Raw genomic sequence first — 22,303 nt, forward strand, 5'->3', positions numbered from 1 at the left:
GGACTACATTTTCGTATTATCGCTGAGAATTGTCGAAAATATGTACATCTGAACCAACATACCCCCTGCAGAGCTACAGTGTCCTTAAATATGGCCTGCCCTCCATTGTAGTTAAGTTCATGTAAATATCTCTCTTCACTTTGTTTCAATCCAACACTTCACTAAGGGTAATTAATTTGACGCTGGTAGAAAGAAAACTCCCATGAATTAAACAGAAACACTTCAGATGCTTCAGTGAAGCGAGCACTGTGTCTCTGTGGGTAATGTGGTTGGTACCCCGGTTTCCATGGTGACTGCAGTGGATGATGTCGCTGGCTGGATCTGCAGAGAAGGCAAACAGAGTGGGAACTTTCATTTTCTGATAGTGAGCGGCTCGATGCGATGGGACTTGCACGCTAGAGCTCACTGACGGAGGCCTTGGGGCCATTTTTGTGACGCATTCATATTGAAGGGATCTGTTCAATTTCATGAGTGACTTTTTTTTTTTTTTTTTTTACTTCGGCAGAACTTTAAAATGGATTTCTGGTCATGGATGAATTGATGGGTTATTTTAAAGGGGCAATGATTTCTGTGACATGGAAAATGCCAGTAGATCGTTTCTCAGATGTTGTTTTAGTTTTTGAAGTTGAAGAAAGCCTCCATTAAGCTTGCTTACATTAAAGCCCCCATGCTGTCTTTTTCATTTATTTTTAAAATGATCACTGTGTTGTCCAATAAATCACCGTGGCTTTTAATTTCATGAACATTTTTACATTTAAAAAAGTAAAGTATAATTTATTTCCCTGAGCCTCCTTTTGTCATTAAAATGTTCAGTCTGGTTGTGTGGGCATTTTGATATAAATGTAAATATATTTACATACACAACCCTGATTGGCGAATAGAATCGTCTAGACCAGGGGTGTCAAACTCATGCCATGGGGGGCCGAGTGTCAGCCGGTTTAGTTTTTTTCCTTTCAATTAAGACCTAGACCACCAGGTGAGGTAGAGTGAAAACCTACAGACACTCGGCCTTTCATGGAATGAATTTGATTACGCGGTCTAGACTCTAGAGAGCCTACCCCGCTTACCCCTTCAAAGTAGGAGGATACATATGCAAATAAAATATGACTGGTCATTGGTCAGAATAATCAGATCAGATTGTGATGTCATGCTGTGGGTCACAAAATTCATCCCATCTGAACAGGCTGAAATTCCAGGTGCTTTTTCCCCCCAAAAAACTGTTACACTAAAAGGGCATTATCAGGATTTTCCTAATTTCAGAGTGTTATTTTGACCTCATAGTATGGAAATATCATTTGAAAAACAGGAAATCATGTTTTTGACTACACTTCCCCTTTAAGATAATTTCATAAACTTATTGGTTCAAAATTGATTCTGTAGGGAAGGTCACACTTTATTTGGATAGTCCTGATTTCCATACTACCAACAAACTATCTGTTGATAAGCAACTGCTAAGATTAGGGTTAGGGTTACAATAAGGATTAAGGTAAGGGTTAAGACAAGGGTTAAGGTTAGTGTTAGAGCAAGAGCTAGGGTTAAGATTAGTAGATAATTGGTTGAAATGTTACTGATAGTCTGTAGGTAGCAGTGGAGGCTGCTGAAGGGAAGACGGCTCATAATAATGGCCGAAATGGAGTGAATGAAATGGTATCAAACACGTGGTTTCACCATTCCATACACTCCATTTCAGCCATTACTGTGATCCGTCCTCCCCTCAGCAGCCTCCACTGGTAGATAGTCTGTAGAGCATCTACCGTTTGATTATCCAAGTAAAGTGCTACTGGTCTTTGTTTTTCTGTTGTCTGTTTTTTAATGTTTTAATGTACTGTGAAGACAATAACTAATAGTTTAGCTATCCATCCACATTTCCTCGACTAGACATAGAACACACCTAACCACTAGCCCAGCTATCGTTAGCCACAAATGCTAACGCAACAAGACACATGATAATGTAAGACCGCTAAAACGTATGATACTATACAACCGATATTCCGCCACCAGACCATTTGTAACATATCATACAAATTGGAGGACGTAACATTTCATATGAAATGGAGAACGTACATATCATACAAATTGGAGGACGTAACATTTCATACGAAATGGAGAACGTACATATCATACGAAATGGAGGACGTAATATATCATACGAAATGGAGGACGTAACATATCATACAAAATGGAGGACGTACATATCATGCAAAATGGAGGACGTACATATCATACAAAATGGAGGACGTACATATCATACAAAATGGAAGACCTAACATATCATATAAAATGGAAGACGTACATATCATACGAAATGGAGGACGTACATATCATATGAAATGGAAGACGTAACATATCATACAAAATGGAGGACGTAACATATCATACGAAATGGAGGGACACAAAAACACCACAACATAATGTGAATGGGTGTGAGAACAGTGTTGGTTCTACAAATCATTCCATGGATTTTACAAATTGGGAAACATAATTTGCTACCGTGTTCATTTTATTGATTTGTGTTGTTGTTTTAATCAACAATCTGAGAAGCTTCTTGTAAAACATCTTGGCTTGCTGTTAATTCATCAATGCATTTTACAATAGATACTCATCTAGCGTAAGTTATAAACTATAAACTATAAGGATTACTGCATGAGCACTGCAAAGTTAATCATGATGGGTTCAAGTGTGACTAGCACAAATACCTTACAGTCTCTGGCAATACATTGAATATAAGCAAACATACAGCTTTTTGTATACATTTTACAGAAATGTTCCAGTATTCAATAGTTTTTAAAGGAGTTACACATACATGTATATTAATTCATAAAAATGACAAAAGGCCCTAACTGCAATATCCAAAGCAGGGCAGAAGAACAGTGCTAGAAAAAACAGAGGTAAAGCTTTATTTGGATTAAATAGTGAATCTGTAGGCTAAAAAAAATACTGTTGATATCCTGCTGATAGTCTACAGCTAGTTTGTTGAACATCTGCACATTGACTATTTAAATAAAGTTTTACCAAAATACACTGAGTATACAAACCATTAAGGACACCTGCCCTTTCCATGACATATTGTAGACTGACCAGGTGACACCAGTTGAAAGCTATGATCCCTTATTGATATCACTTGTTAAATCCAATTCAATCAATGTAGATGAATGGAGGAGACAGGTTAAAGAATGATTTTCTAGCCTTCAGACAATTAAGACATGCATGGTGTATGTGTGCCATTCAGATGGTGAATGTGCAAGACAAAATATTTAAGTGCCTTTGAATGGGGAATGGTAGTAAGTGCCAGACACACTGGTTTGTGTCAAGAACTGCAATCCTGCTGGGTTTTCCATCCTCAACAGTTTCCTGTGTGTATTAATAATGGTCCACCACCCAAAGAACATCAAGCCAACTTGACACAACTGTGGGAAGCATTGGAGTCAACACGGGCCAGCACGGGCCTTGTCCTTAATGTTTTGTACACTCGGTGTATAAGTATAAAAAACATGAATGATAGATTGTGAAATAATGAAATTAGATTTTCAACACAAAGAGTGACTCACATGACAAGAGAAAGGAAAGTTACAATTGTATTGTAGTAATGTAGCTATTGACAGCGGTTCCGAGAAATACTATATGGGAGTTAGCCTTGACCAATATAAAATCCATCGTTCTATAACAGACACTCAGAGGCAAAACGGTTATAGTAGGCTATTAGCAACTGTTGCTCTAATAAAATGGGTGGCTAAGTGGTCATTTTCTATTTTGTGACATTTGCACGCATTTGTCAGTTTGATGTACTGTACTGTACCTTTTACCATTATGGTCCCACTGTGTATTAAAGGGTGTTTAAACCATATTTAGATGTGAACAGAAGTTGTGAACATTGTTACACTGGAGTACAGTACTTAAATATCTCTACCCTGTCGATGTGAGCTTGTTTGCAAAGCTAATGCATGTAATCAATATCATATCTGTTATACATAATGATGTGTAGCCTGTTCCACATTTTAATACACTATCTCTCTTTGTAGAAGCCATGTAAATACATAGTTTTAGATCCACATAATAATATAAAGTGTGTCTGTCAGGAATACTGACAAAAGCAAAGAGAACATAAACCAGAAACGGATTCGGCTGTAAATAATTCAGCAGTCTGTGTTATTAGTCCTGAAGCATTTTCACTCACTGCCAGGACATATACTGCAAATAAGACCGGGACGAAAATAATCGCATTTTATAAATGGGACTTAATCTGTTTCTCTCTTCTTTTCTTTTTTAATGTAAGACTAGCCTCAGCAGTTAAGCAGTACAGTAGCTAATAGAGCATACAGCTATGTGATCAAATATCACTGTGAAAATAGAGAGGTAGGCATCATCAAAACAGCATACAGAATCACATACACAAATGGAAGCCAGGTAGTTTCACCTGTCACTGAAAAAGTTAGCCAACTACGTAAATAATACGTAGGAGTTCTGAGAATATCTATATCTACACATAGTGCACTACTTGGTCAAATGTAGTGCACTATATAGGGAATAGGGTGCCATGTGGGTTGCAATCTATGGAACGATTTACAGGCTTGATCTTTCATCAGTATTGATGTTTTGCAAGGTTACCGGGAGAATTTATACCCTATAATAAAGTCATAAATTATAGCCTACAGCCTATGAAATATGACGGGCAATTTTAATCTTAATCACTATAATTAGTTGATGCCCTCAAGGTAAAATTGAGCGCTGTCATCATATTTCTTAGGAATCTTATCATGACTTAATGCCATAGTTAAGTCTCTCTAATCTGCCATCGATTTAATTTGACAGATGACACAATGTTTTTCTCCAATTACACAGTAACACAGATAGTGAGTCCTTTCCAAATCTCACTTGGTTCAGCTATGTACATGCTCAGTGATTCTCAAGAGGTTTGTGGTCTTGGTCTCACAAGCCGCCATACTCTTCAGGCTTGTCAGTTTTAAAGTTGTTTTGCTGTTGTTGTTTCATTTTTACATTCATCAAAGTAGTAATGCATTCACACAGAGTGTAGATCTAGATTAGGCTGTCTGCTCCTCCACCCTCAGTGGTCTATGATTGTTTAGTTATTCCTCTCAGTGGTCCCTTCTACCTCTCTGCTCCGATCTATGAAAGTCTAGTAGGTTTGGAGCTGAGAGCCGAGGTGTCTGTGAGGAAATGCTATGGTACAGCAGTGGAGCACAGGCAGGCACAGAGCTCTGTTGTATATTTCCATTGTTTGCAGATTCATGTAGCTATCAGCCCCATTCTCCCATTTTGTTTCAGTGTCTCGTGCCCCAGTGCTTTACACTAAAGTATGTTTTCATCCATCATCCAACCTGTCAAAACAGATCTGTAGTTACTTCTTCCTCTGTGGCGCATGAAATGTATTTGTTTTGCCTTTTGTAGATGGAAAGTGGAAAACGACTTTTTTCTCCATTATATCTTAGTCAAGTGTGATGGAATATGCGTCAGCAGTCTTTGAAAATTCATCATCGATGTTAGTTTACAGGTGCTTGCTTCCCAGAGAATAGAAAGAAGGTCTGATTAACAAAGGTTGGACATCCATGCTTCTGCACTTTCTCAGTTTGTCAAAGCACAAGGCTACTGTGGCCTGGAGAAGCATTGACATCACACTCACAGTGTACTGTACCCATGCTACAGTCTGTCTTTTCTATTCACACTACTTCAAGATGGATGATGCAGTCTCTGGTACATGAGATAAAAATAGACCACTGCTTAGCATTTGGAATCTTTGCCAAGTCCGTCAGCTGTAACAACTGTCATTTTCACTGAACAGTGTTTGGTGTTTTCTCCACCCCCTCCTGGGTCAAACGTCCCCATTTCAGATGTCTACATATCTACTCATTCAGTGGTTTCCCTTACCCTGTTGTTTTGTTTTAAAAACAACCCCCGTCCTATATGTGTGCAGCTTGTCATCAGTCACAAACAGCGATGACTTGTTGACAAAACCATGCCGTATACTTTGGACCACTGTCCTTGACAACATCCTGTGTATTCACTCTGCAGCCAGACATCCATTTGTCATAAACCAGAAATTCACTACTCAAAAAGGCCTGGCACCTTCGCAGATTGTCTCTAGATAGAACCTTCACAGAGATGTGTGTTGAGTTTTATTGAAAAGGATTTATGATGAAGAATTTAATCTCTCTACTTCTGAGCTACAATAAAGAAAGTTCCTAAATTTCACTGGTAGGAATGTCAATGAGGTCTAAAAAAAACTATGGTGTGTTTTGGAACCTCCTTTACTAACACCTCTGTGTGAGTCTGACTAAATCATTGTTTGTCCTGTCAGAACTCTGTTGTGGAGATCTGGGTGATCTCAGACTGCAGTTCTTGCTGGACCCTCCTGGATCGAGAACCACGAGGGATCTGGTCCATGCCTAGTCATACAGGCTTCTTTTCCGTCCCAGCTTCAGTCGGAGCGCAGATGGACACGGGTTCCCGGTTGGCGTTCCGACCCCTGTTGAGGGAGTTGCGTTCCACGCGGGTCCGGCAGGGCAGGCAGAAGTCCCGGAAGCACCTCTTGAAGTTCTCGTCCAGGAAAGCGTAGAGAACAGGGTTGAGACTACTGTTCATGTAGCCCAGCGCAATGCAGAGGTGCCAGCTGGCTTTCACGTAGGCGTTCCTGTTAATAATGAATCATAATAAGTTATGTATCATTTTATTTGATGCCCTTTTTCAACATACCCAAAGGAATTTGACCTAAAAAAATGTACAAGAAAATGAAAGTACACGAAACATAACGACTAACCCAGAGTCAATCTCCATCAGAGTCTTGATGATGATGAAGATGTGGATGGGCGTCCAGCAGATAATGAAGGCCGCGACAATCACGAGGACCATGCGGGTGATGCGGCGCATGTTGCGGTCCTTCTCCTTAGAGCCGGAGAGCAGGCGGACACTGCGCAGACGCAGTATCATCAGACCATAGCAGATGGTGATGACCATGACAGGGATGATGAAGGCAAAGATGAAAACGCAGATCTTAGTGACTGTGTCCCAGTACCAGTCAGGGTCGGGGAACTTCAGTGTACACATAGTCTGACCTAGGAGTAGAGAGGGGTGGAGGAGAGAAGAGACGGGTGGAGGAGAGAAGAGAGGGGGAGGAGAGAAGAGATGGGGAGGAGAGAAGAGACGGGTGGAGGAGAGAAGAGAGGGGGGAGGAGAGAAGAGATGGGTGGAGGAAAGAAGAGAGGGGGGAGGAGAGAAGAGAGGGGGAGGAGAGAAGAGATGGGGAGGAGAGAAGAGACGGGTGGAGGAGAGAAGAGAGGGGGGAGGAGAGAAGAGATGGGTGGAGGAAAGAAGAGAGGGGGGAGGAGAGAAGAGAGGGGGAGGAGAGAAGAGATGGGGAGGAGAGAAGAGACGGGTGGAGGAGAGAAGAGAGGGGGAGGAGAGAAGAGACGGGGGGAGGAGAGAAGAGAGGGGGAGGAGAGAAGAGATGGGTGGAGGAGAGAAGAGAGGGGGAGGAGAGAAGAGATGGGTGGAGGAGAGAAGAGGGGGAGGAGAGAAGAGATGGGTGGAGGAGAGAAGAGATGGGTGGAGGAGAGAAGAGATGGGTGGAGGAGAGAAGAGATGGGTGGAGGAGAGAAGAGAGGGGGGAGGAGAGAAGAGAGGGGGAGGAGAGAAGAGATGGGTGGAGGAGAGAAGAGAGGGGGAGGAGAGAAGAGATGGGTGGAGGAGAGAAGAGATGGGTGGAGGAGAGAAGAGATGGGTGGAGGAGAGAAGAGAGGGGGGAGGAGAGAAGAGAGGGGGAGGAGAGAAGAGATGGGTGGAGGAGAGAAGAGAGGGGGGAGGAGAGAAGAGAGGGGGGAGGAGAGAAGAGATGGGTGGAGGAGAGAAGGAAAGAAGTCAGACACGTTTAAAGAGAGGGGGGGGTGAGACAGCTCGAGAGAGAGACTGTAGGAAGTTTATGTAATAGAGATAATTGATATTTGACCAAAGATGTAATAAACTGTACTGTAAATTTGCAGGAATAGTGACTTATTCTCTTATTTAACTTCTTGCAACTATAGGGGGTGCTGTTTCGCATTAGCATAATTTGCTCTACAGATTAAACTGCCTAGTACTCAATTCTTGCTCGTACAATATGCATATTATTGTTATTATTGGATAGAAAACACTCTCTAGTTTCTATAGCCGTTGGAATTTGGTCTCTGAGTGAAACAGAACTCAATCTACAGCACTTTTCATGATAGGGAGTCAGATTTCAAACATCTTGGCCACTGATCTGGAGTCAGTTTAAAGGTCACTGTAAATGCTATGGAGAAACAGACACTGCTTACGTCTTCCCCTGGGTGTCAGTACGTGATGACGCTTTGAATGGAGTCGATTGCGCAATCAGTGCCTCCATAAATCACCAAATACCAGAAGTAACTTCCTTTGGCTGCCTGCGCGTGGCGCGCGAAGGACATCCGACTCGCCTCCTTCCAAGCTTTAGTTTAGCCAGTAATATTTCTCCGGTCATATTTTTACTCATTATAGGTGTTAACAGCATCATAAGGTAGTTAATTTGAACGGTTTTATAGCAATTTATATCCGTTTAGTGCGATTTTGAGGCATTGCTTTGTTGTGCACTTTGAAGTGCTGGGCACGTTTCGGGGTCCCGGTCGAACGTTAGTGGGCATTTCGACAGACAAGAGGACATCTTTCGACCAAAAGAAGATTAGACCCAAGAAAGGATTCATTGCCCAAGATTCTGATGGAAGATCGCCTCATAGTAAGAAATATTTAAGATGATAAATCGTTGTTCTGTAGAAAAATGTTAAACGCACGTTCCGCCATTTTGTTAGGTATAGCTTTGCTTGGCGCAACCTGTATTGAAAAGTAAGGATAATTTAAAAAATGTAATTCCGCGATTGTATTAAGAATTAAATTGTCTATCAATCGCTGTCCACCCTATATTTTTTAGTCAAGTTTATGAGTATTTATGTATAAGACTAGATCACTGTCTAATATGGTGCACGACATTTTCTGACCAGCTGGGCTACTTTTGTCATTGTCTAACCATGATTTTGGTGGCTAAATATGCACATTTTCGAACAAACTCTATATGTATGTTGTAAAATGATGTTACAGGAGTGTCATCGGAAGAATTCTGAGAAGGTTAGTGAAAAAATTAATATATTTTGGCGATATTTACGTTATCGCTCTCTTTGGCTTGAATCAGTGCTCGGGTAACGTTTGCATATGTGGTATGCTAATATAACGATTTATTGTGTTTTCGCCGTAAAACACTTAGAAAATCTTAAATGTTGTCTGAATTCACAAGATCTGTGTCTTTCCATTGCTATGTGCTGTGTATTTTTAAGAAATGTTTTATGATGAGTAAATTGGTAATACAAGTTGCTCTCTGTAGTAATTCTAGTCGCTTTGGTGAGATTTGTGATGGTGGCTGCAATGGCAAACTATGATTTATACCTGAAATATGCACATTTTTCTAACAAAACCTATCCTATACCATAAATATGTTATCAGACTGTCATCTGATGAGGTTTTTTCTTGGTTAGTGGCTATCAATATCTTAGTTTAGCCGAATTGGTGATAGCTACTGGTGTTGAGAAAAAATGGTGGACAAAGAAAAATGGTGTCTTTTGCTAACGTGTTTAGCTAATAGATTTACATATTGTGTCTTCCCTGTAAAACATTTTAAAAATCTGAAATGGTGGCTTTATTCACAAGATCTGTATCTTTCATTAGGTGTCTTGGACTTGTGATTTAATGATATTTAGATGCTACTATTTAATTGTGACGCTATGCTAGCGATGCTAATCAGTGGGGGGTGGGGGCGGGGGGGGGGGGTGCTCCCGGATCCGGGGTTGAGGCTCGTGAAAGGTTAATGGGATAATATACAAGAAAACCGTTGAAAGAAGTGTCAAAAACGTGCTAGCTAGTTTAACGTTATTTTCTCACCACTGTCTGTTGTTTTGGTCACCGCCATGACCATGATGGGCACTCCGATGGCAGAGGACAGAACCCAGATCAGAACGTTGATGATCTTACCATTGGCAGGCGTCCTGAACTCCAGGGCTCTCACTGGGTGACACACAGAAAATTACATTTCAATTGCAACTTATGAGTGTTATTGGCTCTAAGCACCCTTTCATTTCTATTTGCGAGAGGATACGCTCTGGTTAAAACTAGTGCACTATAAAGTGAATAGGGTGCCATGTGGAATGCTTCTCTCCCTTTACCTGGGTGGCACACAGCAATGTAGCGGTCCACAGACATCATGGTCAGGGTGAAGATGCTGGTGAACATGTTGTAGTAGTCGATGGCGATGACCACCTTACAGAGGACCTCTCCGAAGGCCCAGGTCCCCATCAGGTACTTGGCGCTCTGGAAGGGCAGTGTGCTGGTGGCTAGGGCATCCGCTAGAGCCAGGTTAAAGATGTAGATGTTGGTGGATGTCTTCATCTTGGTGTATCTGTGGACAGAGACATTTGTTAAATAGATGTTGTATGTTGTTTTCTTTGAGGATTTTGACATGAATTAGTTTAATTTCCATTCACCTACCAAATTTACTTTTGATTTTATCTCAACCTTGGTGAAAGATAATTCAGTTAAAATGATTTTGCAGTCATTAATGACAGAGGTTGGTGCGGATGGTAGAATTTTCTGTTATACACTTTGGGTTGATAGAGCTACAGTTGAAGTCGGAAGTTAACATGCACTTAGGTTGGAGTCATTAAAACTCGTTTATCAACCACTCCACAAATTTCTAGAAAACAAAAAATAGTTTGGGCAAGTCGATTAGGACATATACTTTGTGCATGACACAATACATTTTTCCAACAATTGTTAACAGACAGATTATTTCACTTATAATTCACTGTATCACAATTCCTGTGGGTCAGAAGTTTACATGCAATAAGTTGACTGTGCCTTTAAACAGCTTGGAAAATTCCAGGAAATTATTTCATGGCTTTAGAATCTTCTGAAAGGCTAATTAACATAATTTGAGTCAATTGGAGATGTACCTGTGGATGTATTTCAAGGCCTACCTTCAAACTCAGTGCCTCTTTGCTTGACACCATGGGAAAATCAAAAGAAATCAGCCAAGACCTCAGAAAAACATTGTAGACCTCCACAAGTCTGGTTCATCATTGGGAGCAATTTCCAAAAGCCTGAAGGTACCACGTTCATCTGTACAAACAATAGTACACAAGTATAAACATGGGACCACGCAGCCGCCAAACCACTCAGAAAGGAGACGCGTTCTGTCTCCTAGAGATGAACGTACTTTGGTACGAAAAGTGCAAATCAATCCCAGAACAACAGCAAAGGACCTTGTGGAGATGCTGGAGGAAACAGGTACAAAAGTATCTATATCCACAGATAAACGAGTCCTATATCAACATAACCTGAAAGGCCGCTCAGCAAGGAAGAAGCCCCTGCTCCAAAACCACCATAAAAAAGCCAAACTAGGATTTGCAACTGCACTTGGGGACATAGATCGTACTTTTTGGAGAAATGTCCTCTGGTCTGATGAAACATAAATAGAACTGTTTGGCCATAATGACCATCCTTATGTTTGGAGGAAAAAGGGGGGAGGCCTGTAAGCCGAAGAACACCATCCCAACCGTGAAGCACGGGGGTGTCAGCATCATGTTGTGGGGGTGCTTTGCTGCAGGAGGTACTGGTGCACTTCACAAAACAGATGGCATCATGAAGGAGCGAAAATTATGTGGATATATTGAAGCAACATCTCAAGATATCAATCAGGAAGTTAAAGCTTGGTAGCAAATGGGTCTTCCAAATGGACAATGACTCCAAGCATACTTCCAAATTTGTGGCAAAATGGCTTAAGGACAACAAAGTCAAGGTATTAGAGTGGCCAGCACAAAGCCCTGACCTCAATCCTATAGAACATTTGTGGGCAGAACTGAAAAAGCTTGTGCGAGCAAGGAGGCCTACACACCTGACTCAGTTACACCAGCTCTGTCAGGAGGAATGGGCCAAAATTCACCCAATTTATTATGGGAAGCTTGTAGAAGGCTACCCGAAACGTTTGACCCAAGTTAAACAATTTAAAGGCAATGCTACCAAATACTAATTAAGTGTATGTAAACTTCTGACCCACTGGGAATGTGATGAAAGAAATAAAAGCTGAAGTAAATCATTCTCTCTACTATTATTCGGACATTTCACATTCTTAAAATAAAGTGGTGATCCTAACTGAACTAAGACACGGAATTTTTACTTGGATTAAATGTCAGGAATTGTGAAAAACTGAGTTTAAATGTATTTGGCTAAGGTGTATGTAAATTTCCGACTTCAACTGTATATTCTGTAGATCAGAATTTTGTCCCTGTGTTTACATTAACTTCCCAGATGCTCGAACTAATTGCCTCTTGATGTACATGTTGAGCAGAGAAACATTTGGAACATGTCATTCCAATTCTCATTGCACATGGTTCTATTTCTCTCTGAACATGTGATTAAAGATAATTATACAACGGTTGGGTCTATACCTGAATGCTAATTGGTTAAAAGCACATTCCAACCGGTTGGTGTCTATTCCACAAGTTCCAACCGGCTAAATCTATGATGTTAAAATGCCTATTTACTCTGTTCCATCTGACTGTGCAATCCACTGTCTCATCAACCCAATCCACTGTCTCATCAACCCAATCCACTGTCTCATCAACCCAATCCACTGTCTCATCAACCCAATCCACTGTCTCATCAACCCAATCCACTGTCTCATCAACCCAATCCACTGTCTCATCAACCCAATCCACTGTCTCATCAACCCAATCCACTGTCTCATCAACCCAATCCACTGTCTCATCAACCCAATCCACTGTCTCATCAGGCAGGGAAGTTATTAACTTCATCTCCACTATAAAAAGCATCTAGACATTGTCTCACATTTCTTTTAGACTAATATTTAGTTTTCAACAATGGAGATTTGTATAAAACTTGCTGTCTTTCCCTCCGAATTTTGCAACATTGTTTCAATTTTCAAATTCAATCTCCAGCTGTCCCATAGTAATGAACGTGTCGGGGTCGGGAGTCGGGACAGGAGAGAGAGAAAGAGAAAGGCAGCGTTTCAGTTGTCATCATTTTTATGGATATATACAAAGAAATGGCAATTGAAAAAAACTAAAGCGTAACGAAGTGCAGCTAGTTTGTTGTCTTTCCAGCTTCAGTTTGAAGTGATTTGTGTTACTTGTGTTGTTGGGGCGACAGCGTAGCCTAGTGGTTAGAGCGTTGGACTAGTAACCGGAAGGTTGCAAGATTGAATCCCTGAGCAGACAAGGTACAAATCTGTCGTTCTTCCCCTGAACAAGGCAGGTAACCCACTGTTCCTAGGCCGTCATTGAAAATAAGTATTTGTTCTCAACTGACCTGCCTAGTTAAATATGTATATAATATGTAAAAAATGTATTGGCTTTCTACTCTGAACAACAGTGTCCTAACAACAGAGCACATTTTCTATGCCAGGTAAAATCGTGCCTCATTAGCTCATTGTTATGGATGTATCCAAATAAATGTCACAAGAAAACAGCTTAAGCAAATGCAGCTACTGTTGTTTTTCTGTCTGCACTGTTTGATGTGACTGTAAGTTAGCAAGGGATAAGAACATTGCCAGCCAGTATGCAAAGGACCATTTAGAATGAACGACTTGGTTGCGTCCATAGAAACAGAACAAAAAGACTGAACGTATGTGTCGCGTCTCTGGCAACCAAACCAATAGAACGACCAGCCGGCTTGGGTAGTAACCCTACATTTGTGTTGGGACTATATCTTGTGGAAGGTGGAAATGGTATGAATAAAATAATCAAAATAACATTTAATGAAAATATGTCATCATTATTTGAATTAGTTGGTAACCCGTTATATAAAAGTGATAATGCCTTCAAAGCCGGTGTTTGGGGCCTAACAACACCCCATACCAATATCCTCCAAACACCGGCTTCTCGGGCATTATCACTTAATTGATCTCTTGAACATGCGTGGAACAGCAAAACACGCTATTCTAATTCTCTTCATGCGCGGTTCTATTTCTATCTGAATGATTAAAGTTAATTGATATACTTCAGGCTTGTTAGTGTCTGATCAAGCACTTTGAGGAACGCTTAGGATTATTTTAATGCGTTCAGATATGTTCTATTCCTCTAAAAAAACTCCTGCAAAGAAGATTTTCTTTACCTTTTTGTAATTAGACCCGAGACCCACTGGGCACAGACATCAGTTCAACGCCCAGTTTTTTTTAAAATTACATTTGGTTGAGTTGTCAAATAACATGAATTTATCATGAAAACAAATCCATTACATTGATGTCTTTTTCTAAATCCAATTAGTTTTCCACATTTGTTTAACCAGTCAAGTTAGTTAAGAACAAATTCTTATTTACAATGACAGCGTAGGAGCAGTGGCTTAACTGCTTTGTACAGGGCAGAACAACAGATTTTTACCTTGTCAGCTCAGGGATTCAATCCAGCAACCTTTTGGTTACTAGTCCAATGCTCTAATCACTAGGCTACCTTTCGCCCCTAGGTGACCCGCTGCCCCAAAACATTGATTCAACGTCATCACGTAGATTTGTGGGATTTAAATGACGTGGCAACAATGTTGATTCAACCAGTTTTTGCCCAGTGGGGAGCATGTTGGCTGAGCCACTAGAGTAGTTAGAGATATTGGCCTAATGGGGTCAGAATCTCCCTGACGGCACAATATAAATGTGTTCATAGAGATATATTATATATTATCCTACTTTGCCTTCAAAACAGTATTCTATTAGTCATAGCCCATTGCTCTGTATGTAAAATGCTGTAAGAGTTACAGAATATGCTGTGTTGAAATTGGTGTGCCTAAGTGAGAACGGTACTCGTCAATAGATTTTTGCACTGTGCGGCATGGCTCTGTGGATACATTAAGTGAATATTTTGTACAGTCCATTTAGTTAATGGTCCAGATGTGTGTGTTCACCATAAACGCTATTGATGTTCAAAGGCCAAAATGACAACAAAATCAAACCAAACAACACTCAGAATGAAGTAAACAACATTTACTGGAAAATGGAAATCGGCTTTGGGCGTTGGTCAGTCTTGGACAGTGACTGTAAGCTCCAAATCCTAACTCCCTGTTGGGTCGTTCCATGTCATTTCAGCAAGCCGTTACACCCAAATTCATATAATATTCAATATGTCCTGGTAGTCCATCTGGCCACGTGGCCTTGTGACTGTTGAATGTTTAAAGGTCTTGCTCATATCGGCTACGGAGAGCGTGATGATACAGTCATCCGGAACAGCTGGTGCTGTCATGCATGCTTCAGTGGTGCTTCCCTCGAAGTGAGCATAAAAGGCATGTAGCTCGTCTGGTAGACTTGTGTCACTGGGCAGCTCGCTGCGTTTCCCTTTGTTGTCCTTAATAGTTTACAAGCCCTGCCACATCAGACGAGCGTCAGAGCCGGTGTAGTAGGATTCAATCTTAGTCCTGTATTGACGCTTTGCTTGTTCGTCTGAGGGCATAGCGGGATTTCTTATAAGTGTCCGGATTAGTGTCCCGCCACTTGAAAGCGGAAGCCCTTTCCTTTAGCTTGGTGCAGACATGGCCTGTAATCCATGGCTTCTGGTTTGGATATGTACGTACGGTCACAGTGGGGACGACGTCGACGATGCACTTTTTGATGAAGCTGGTGACTGAGTAAGAAATTAGGAATGTTGCAGGAATGCTTATCTTGTCTGTTTCTAACAACAGAAATGATTTCAGAACAATCTGACATGGTGGGTGTCAAAATCCTCCTTCTTGTACTTTTTGAGGTGGAATGACCCTGAACCCTGTTGCTCAGTGATAAATACATTGTAACCTATTGATTTCCCATTCCTTTTCTCCCTCTTTAAGATATGGTCGATAATATTTATTAACTTACAGCTCTTAGTGCATAAACACTACAAGCCAAATCATTCTGGAGACTGGGGCTATAATCTAGGTCTGTGCAGTGTATGTGTATGTATGTCTGTGTCTGTGTTTGTGTGCATGCATGTGTGTGCTATAATGTAATATAATATATATATATGCCATTTAGCAGACACTTTTATCTGAAGCGACTTAATGTCACGCCCTGACCGTAGATTGCATTGTATGTTTCTATTTTTAGTTTGGTCAGGGTGTGATGTGGGTGGGTGTTCTATGTTGTAGGTCTAGGTTTTCTATTTCTATGTGTTTGGCCTGGTATGGTTCTCAATCAGAGGCAGCTGTCTATCGTTGTCTCTGATTGAGAGCCATACTTAGGTAGCCTGTTTTCCCACTTTTGTTTGTGGGTGGTTATTTTCTGTTTAGTGTTTTTCGTCACCTTACAGGACTGTTCGTTTGTCGTTTTTGTTGTTTTGTTCAGTGTTCAGTTGTTTATTAAAATAATGAACACTTACCACGCTGCACCTTGGTCCTCCTCTCTTTCTCCAGACAACAATCGTTACAGAACAAACCCACCAACAAAGGACCAAGCAGCGTGGGAAAATGGACTCCTGGTCATGGGAGGAAATTTTGGACGGCAAAGGACCATGGGCACAGCCGGGAGAGTATCGCCGTCCGAAAAAGGAGCTGGAGGCAGCTAAAGCGGAGCGCCAGAAGAGGCAGCTAAAGCGGAGCAGCCAGCGTCTCCCTCCTGTCCGGCGCAGCCAGAGTCTTCCTCCTGTCCGGAGCAGCCAGAGTCTTCCTCCTGTCCGGAGCAGCCAGAGTCTTCCTCCTGTCCGGAGCAGCCAGAGTCTCCCTCCTGTCCGGAGCAGCCAGAGTCTCCCTCCTGTCCGGAGCAGCCAGAGTCTCCCTCCTGTCCGGAGCAGCCAGAGTCTCCCTCCTTTCCGGGGCCCGCTGCGAGAGTCCCCGGCCCAGGGTCGGCGGTAAGGGTCCCCGCTCCAGAGGCGAGCCATACTTAGGTAGCCTGTTTTCCCACTTTTGTTTGTGTGTGGTTATTTTCTGTTTAGTGTTTTTCGTCACCTTACAGGACTGTTCGTTTGTCGTTTTTGTTGTTGTGTTCAGTGTGCAGTTGTTTATTAAAATAATGAACACTTACCACGCTGCACCTTGGTCCTCCTCTCTTTCTCCAGACGACAATCGTTACACTTAAAGTCATGCGTGCATACATTTTACCTATGGGTAGTTTGGGAATACTCTACAAAATGAGCTACAAAGGATCACCCAAGAGGCCTTGAGCCAGGACTGTGATGACCATCCCATGTTAAGACATCCCATTTGCTTATGAGACTGATGGTGGGTTAGGGGTGAGAGGGGCCAGGACTGTGATGACCATCCCATGTTAAGACATCCCATTTGCTTATGAGACTGATGGTGGGTTAGGGGTGAGAGGGGACAGGACTGTCGAGTATGTGGACTGAGAGCTGCTGGTGATTTGCTGATTTCTCTTCTGCTTTAACGGCTCCCACAGGAGGGTTAGAATCTTCTGCTTTAACGGCTCCCACAGGAGGGTTAGAATCTTCTGCTTTAACGGCTCCCACAGGAGGGTTAGAATCTTCTGCTTTAACGGCTCCCACAGGAGGGTTAGAATCTTCTGCTTTAACGGCTCCCACAGGAGGGTTAGAATCTTCTGCTTTAACGGCTCCCACAGGAGGGTTAGAATCTTCTGCTTTAACGGCTCCCACAGGAGGGTTAGAATCTTCTGCTTTAACGGCTCCCACAGGAGGGTTAGAATCTTCTGCTTTAACGGCTCCCACAGGAGGGTTAGAATCTTCTGCTTTAACGGCTCCCACAGGAGGGTTAGAATCTTCTGCTTTAACGGCTCCCACAGGAGGGTTAGAATCTTCTGCTTTAACGGCTCCCACAGGAGGGTTAGAATCTTCTGCTTTAACGGCTCCCACAGGAGGGTTAGAATCTTCTGCTTTAACGGCTCCCACAGGAGGGTTAGAATCTTCCGACTGAAATAGTCCATGAAAGCGACCTTCTTAATTGTTCATCTGACAGATGTGTTGTGATCCCTGTCAGGTCAAGTCAACTGGCCGACATTGAACAGACTTTACAACAAAACTGCGTGTGTGTGCGTGGACGTGCGCGTGTGTGCGTGTGTGTGTGTGAAGAGCAGTGACAGGCATTGTAATTTTGGCCTACTCAGGGACAAACGCTTAAAAATTAAAACGAGGTGAGGTCAGTGGATCTAAATCTTGTCTATTCAATGTATTTCTGTTTTAATTGCACCTGTCTCTATTCAAACAAAAGGTTAACTAAATTCATTGTTGGTTATCTACCTCTCTCGCCATCTCTGTCTGTATTGGATCTTGGTGTCAGTCAGTAAGATGGTCATTGATCTACTGGCTCTGCCTCTCCAGGGTATCAGTCACTCTCTACACCATAAACGCAGCCCTGGCAATTACACAATCCCACTGTTAAAAGTAGAGACAGGCTAGGTGGAGGGATTGAGGAACACAAAGAAATCTGTCCAGAATCACTCCAACGAACAGCATCCTCTACCTGACTTATACAATATGCGTTTCCAGCTTTGTAGCTCCATTCCTATGCTGTAAAGTTATACATTCAATTGTATTGTCAAATGTAATAATATCAGTACTGTATACAGATGTAGGATCTTAATTTGATCACCCTGTTACGGGATAACTTTCCTACAATGCAGGACATTTAAAACGTGTTGTTTATTTGAGGTGTAAAAAGGCTTCTGAAGTTTGTCATTTCCACTTCCTTGTGGAAAAACGTATCAACCCCTACATAAATGTCCATTAATTATAATTCACACAACCATTCACATTTCCTGTTGCTGCAGGATTCTTTTCCTGGCTCAAACTGGCTCAAATGAAGATCCTACATCTATAATGCATCCCATCTGTGGTCAGTAGCACTGTAGTTTCTAAATGGGTCTCTGTTGTACAAACACATCACTATTCCATTGCTGTGAACCTGCTCATAGTGTATCACAACTATATCTCACTGGGGCTATTAAGATATGTTTTAGGAAATATTGCTTTGAGTCATGTACAGGCATGCCAGAGACAGAGTAAATATATTGTCTGAAGTTTCCGGTGCTCAGAACTGTTCTGAGTCAGACTACAGCAGGTTACAGACTCTTTTACCGCTAGGGAAGAAGATTGTTCTTGATGGGAGATTTCTTTCTCTGTCTGTTAGAACCCTTTGATTCAGCATAACTTCATCTATGAATCCGTCTGTGCTCCCTAGCGCCACTGTCAGCAGGAGAGAATTAGATATTACATGTTCATTCTTATATTTTTCGTATTTATAAAATGACGGTGAATCACAGGCAGTCGTTATACCCCTTGGATGGGTTTGCTCTCTGCGTATGTAGAATGATTATCGCTAGCTCTGATCTGAGCTGGCGTGGTCGGGGCACACATACAGGAGCTGAGAATACACAAGTGGCCAGATACTGGCAAGTTGATGAAAGGATACGGTGTTCTGTACAGCACTGTACGGTACAGTCGTTTCAAGGAACTGGCTAAGATAAGCGGTCCCTCCCTGCTATCTTTAAAGGGGGTGTAGCTGACAACCTGAAGCATCTTCTCATCAGGTTACAGCACCAAGGCAGGTTTCACCACATGCTACGTTCCATTTCCCTTTGAGGATGACAGCTGTGCATGCATAAATCATAGAAGAGGATGGAGAAGATGAGTTTTTGATATTTTCCCACGGTGCCCAATCTGTTCATGCCATCCGTTTAACTGGTTCCGGACCTGTAGTAGTTAGCTAATGTCACAAATTCATAGGGGTGGTCCATTCTCCTTGTTGGAAGCCTGAAAATCTTGAAAACAATGGGATATTTTCTTCCAATGTCATGTTAAATCATGCTGTTCAAAATGAGAAACATGAAGTGTAACTGTGATAGTATCACAGATGTCAGTCTAGTTGGGGATGGTAGCTGTGGAGCTGTCATTGATGTCCTGCCCTGTCATCTCGTGTGCCTAGAGCAGTGGTTCACAACCATTTCCATTCAGTGGACCACCAAATCACCGTCAAAACCTCTTGAGGACCATTATTTGTGGAGTCACTAAATGTTTTAACATGAAATATCTTGCCGGACAAATTTGGAGTCCGTTTTATCCGTGAATGAATCAGTTAAAAGGCCTATTATTATTATTATTATGAACAATTATAAATGAACATTTCTTATAATATAATTAATACCCCCAACTGTTTTTATTTTTGAAGGAAAATAAATTGCACAAAAAAAAGTACCACGGACCACGGGGTGAAAACTACTGCCTTAGAGGTTAATCAACATATGGAGGAGGCAGATCCTTGTTAGAATCACTGCTGCAGGCTACAGAGGGTCGTGTCTGTATGTGTATTTGTGTGTGCGCATGCACATTCGTGCATGTGTGTGCGTTTGTTAAATTCACAGCAGCAGGGAACAGAGGGTCATTTTAAAAACGTCAGTCAGTTGCCTTGGTTCCAGGACAAACAGGATGGACATTGAATATTTCCTTCTCCTGACGCTGGTGAATATTGATTATTGTCTTATTGATCACAGCTTCATCCGACCACAGGCAATATTTGTATATTGGGTACGTACACCCAGAGCCATTGATCAATGTCTGTCACCACAAGTTAATCACTCGGTCCAGTATTAACCATGTTCACTGGGCTCCAGTCCGATGTGTGTCCATTTCAGCCAAAGGCAGCACACCATGAAAATATTAACTATATATACAAAAGTATGTCGACACGCTTTCTAATTAGTGGATTCGGCTATTTCAGCCACACCCGTTGCTGACAGGTGTATAAAAATCGAGCACACAGCCATGCAATCACCATAGACAAACATTGGCAGTAGAATGGCCTTAATGAAGAACTCAGTGACATTCAACAAGTCAGTTCATCAAATTTCTGCCCTGCAAGAGCTTCCCTGGTCAACTGTTAGTGCTGTTATTGTGAACTAGATACGTCTAGGAGCAACAACGGCTCAGCCGCAAAGTGGTAGGCCATACCAGTTCACAGAACGGGACCACCGGGTGCTGAAGCGCGTAGTGTGTAAAAATGGTCTGTTCTCGGTTCCAACACTCACTACTGAGTTCCAAACTGCCTCTGGAACCAACATCAGCACAAAAACTGTTCATCGGGAGCCTAAGATCACCATGTGCAATGCCAAGTGTCGGCTGGAGTGGTATTTCTAATCGACCTGGCCCGGGTACCCTGGAAGGATATTGACCTCATCCCGTCAGTTGAGGATGCCTGGTCATTCTTTAAAAGTTACTTCCTCACCATATTAGACAAGCATGCTCCGTTCAAAAAATGCAGAACCAAGAACAGATATAGCCCTTGGTTCACTCCAGACCTGACTGCCCTCGACCAGCACAAAAACATCCTGTGGCGAACTGCGATAGCATCGAAGAGCCCCCGTGATATGCAACTGTTCAGGGAAGTCAGGAACCAATACACGCAGTCAGTCAGGAAAGCAAAGGCCAGCTTTTTCAAGCAGAAATTTGCATCCTGTAGCTCTAACTCCAAAAAGTTCTGGGATACTGTAAAGTCCATGGAAAACAAGAGCACCTCCTCCCAGCTGCCCACTGCACTGAGGCTAGATAACACGGTCACCACTGATAAGTCAGTGATAATCGAAAACTTCAACAAACATTTCTCAATGGCTGGCCATGCCTTCCACCTGGCGACTCCAACCTTGGCCAGCAGCCCCGCCCGGCCCGCTGCTACTCGCCCAAGCGTCCCCAGCTTCTCCTTTACCCATATCCAGATAGCAGATGTTCTGAAAGAGCTGGAAAACCTGGACCCATACAAATCAGCTGGGCTTGACAATCTGGACCCCCTATTTCTGAAACTGTCCGCCGCCATTGTCGCACCCCCTATTACCAGCCTGTTCAACCTCTCCTTCGTATCATCTGAGATCCCCAAGGATTGGAAAGCTGCCGCTGTCATTCCCCTCTTCAAAGGGGGAGACACCCTGGACCCAAACTGTTACAGACCTATATCCATCCTGCCCTGCCTAGCTAAGGTCTTCGAAAGCCAAGTCAACAAACAGATCACTGACCATCTCGAATCCCACCGTACCTTCTCCGCTGTGCAATCCGGTTTCCGAGCCGGTCACGGGTGCACCTCAGCCACGCTCAAGGTACTAAACGATATCATAACCGCCATCGATAAAAGACATTACTGTGCAACCGTCTTCATCGACCTGGCCAAGGCTTTCGACTCTGTCAATCACCATATTCTTATCGGCAGACTCAATAGCCTCGGTTTTTCTAATGACTGCCTTGCCTGGTTCACCAACTACTTTGCAGACAGAGTTCAGTGTGTCAAATCGGAGGGCATGTTGTCCGGTCCTCTGGCAGTCTCTATGGGGGTACCA

At 42.4% G+C, this 22,303-nt stretch overlaps 1 protein-coding gene across 1 annotated transcript in view; it reads right to left on the minus strand.

Annotated features, from left to right (window-relative positions):
• Nucleotides 1-2,482: 2,482 nt before the first annotated feature.
• LOC129831059 (delta-type opioid receptor-like) overlaps nt 2,483-22,303 on the minus strand; it is a 28,389-nt gene continuing 8,568 nt past the window's right edge. The window contains exons 2-5 of the mRNA XM_055894073.1: nt 10,212-10,444; nt 9,931-10,053; nt 6,773-7,067; nt 2,483-6,646 (exon numbers count right to left, since the gene is read on the minus strand). Of these exons, the coding sequence (XP_055750048.1) occupies nt 6,406-6,646; nt 6,773-7,067; nt 9,931-10,053; nt 10,212-10,444 (892 nt within the window). The 3' untranslated portion in view covers nt 2,483-6,405. The remainder of the gene's footprint in view (nt 6,647-6,772; nt 7,068-9,930; nt 10,054-10,211; nt 10,445-22,303) is intronic.

The sequence above is a fragment of the Salvelinus fontinalis genome, chromosome 32 (assembly GCF_029448725.1).
Source record: "Salvelinus fontinalis isolate EN_2023a chromosome 32, ASM2944872v1, whole genome shotgun sequence".
Taxonomy (NCBI): Eukaryota; Metazoa; Chordata; class Actinopteri; order Salmoniformes; family Salmonidae; genus Salvelinus; species Salvelinus fontinalis.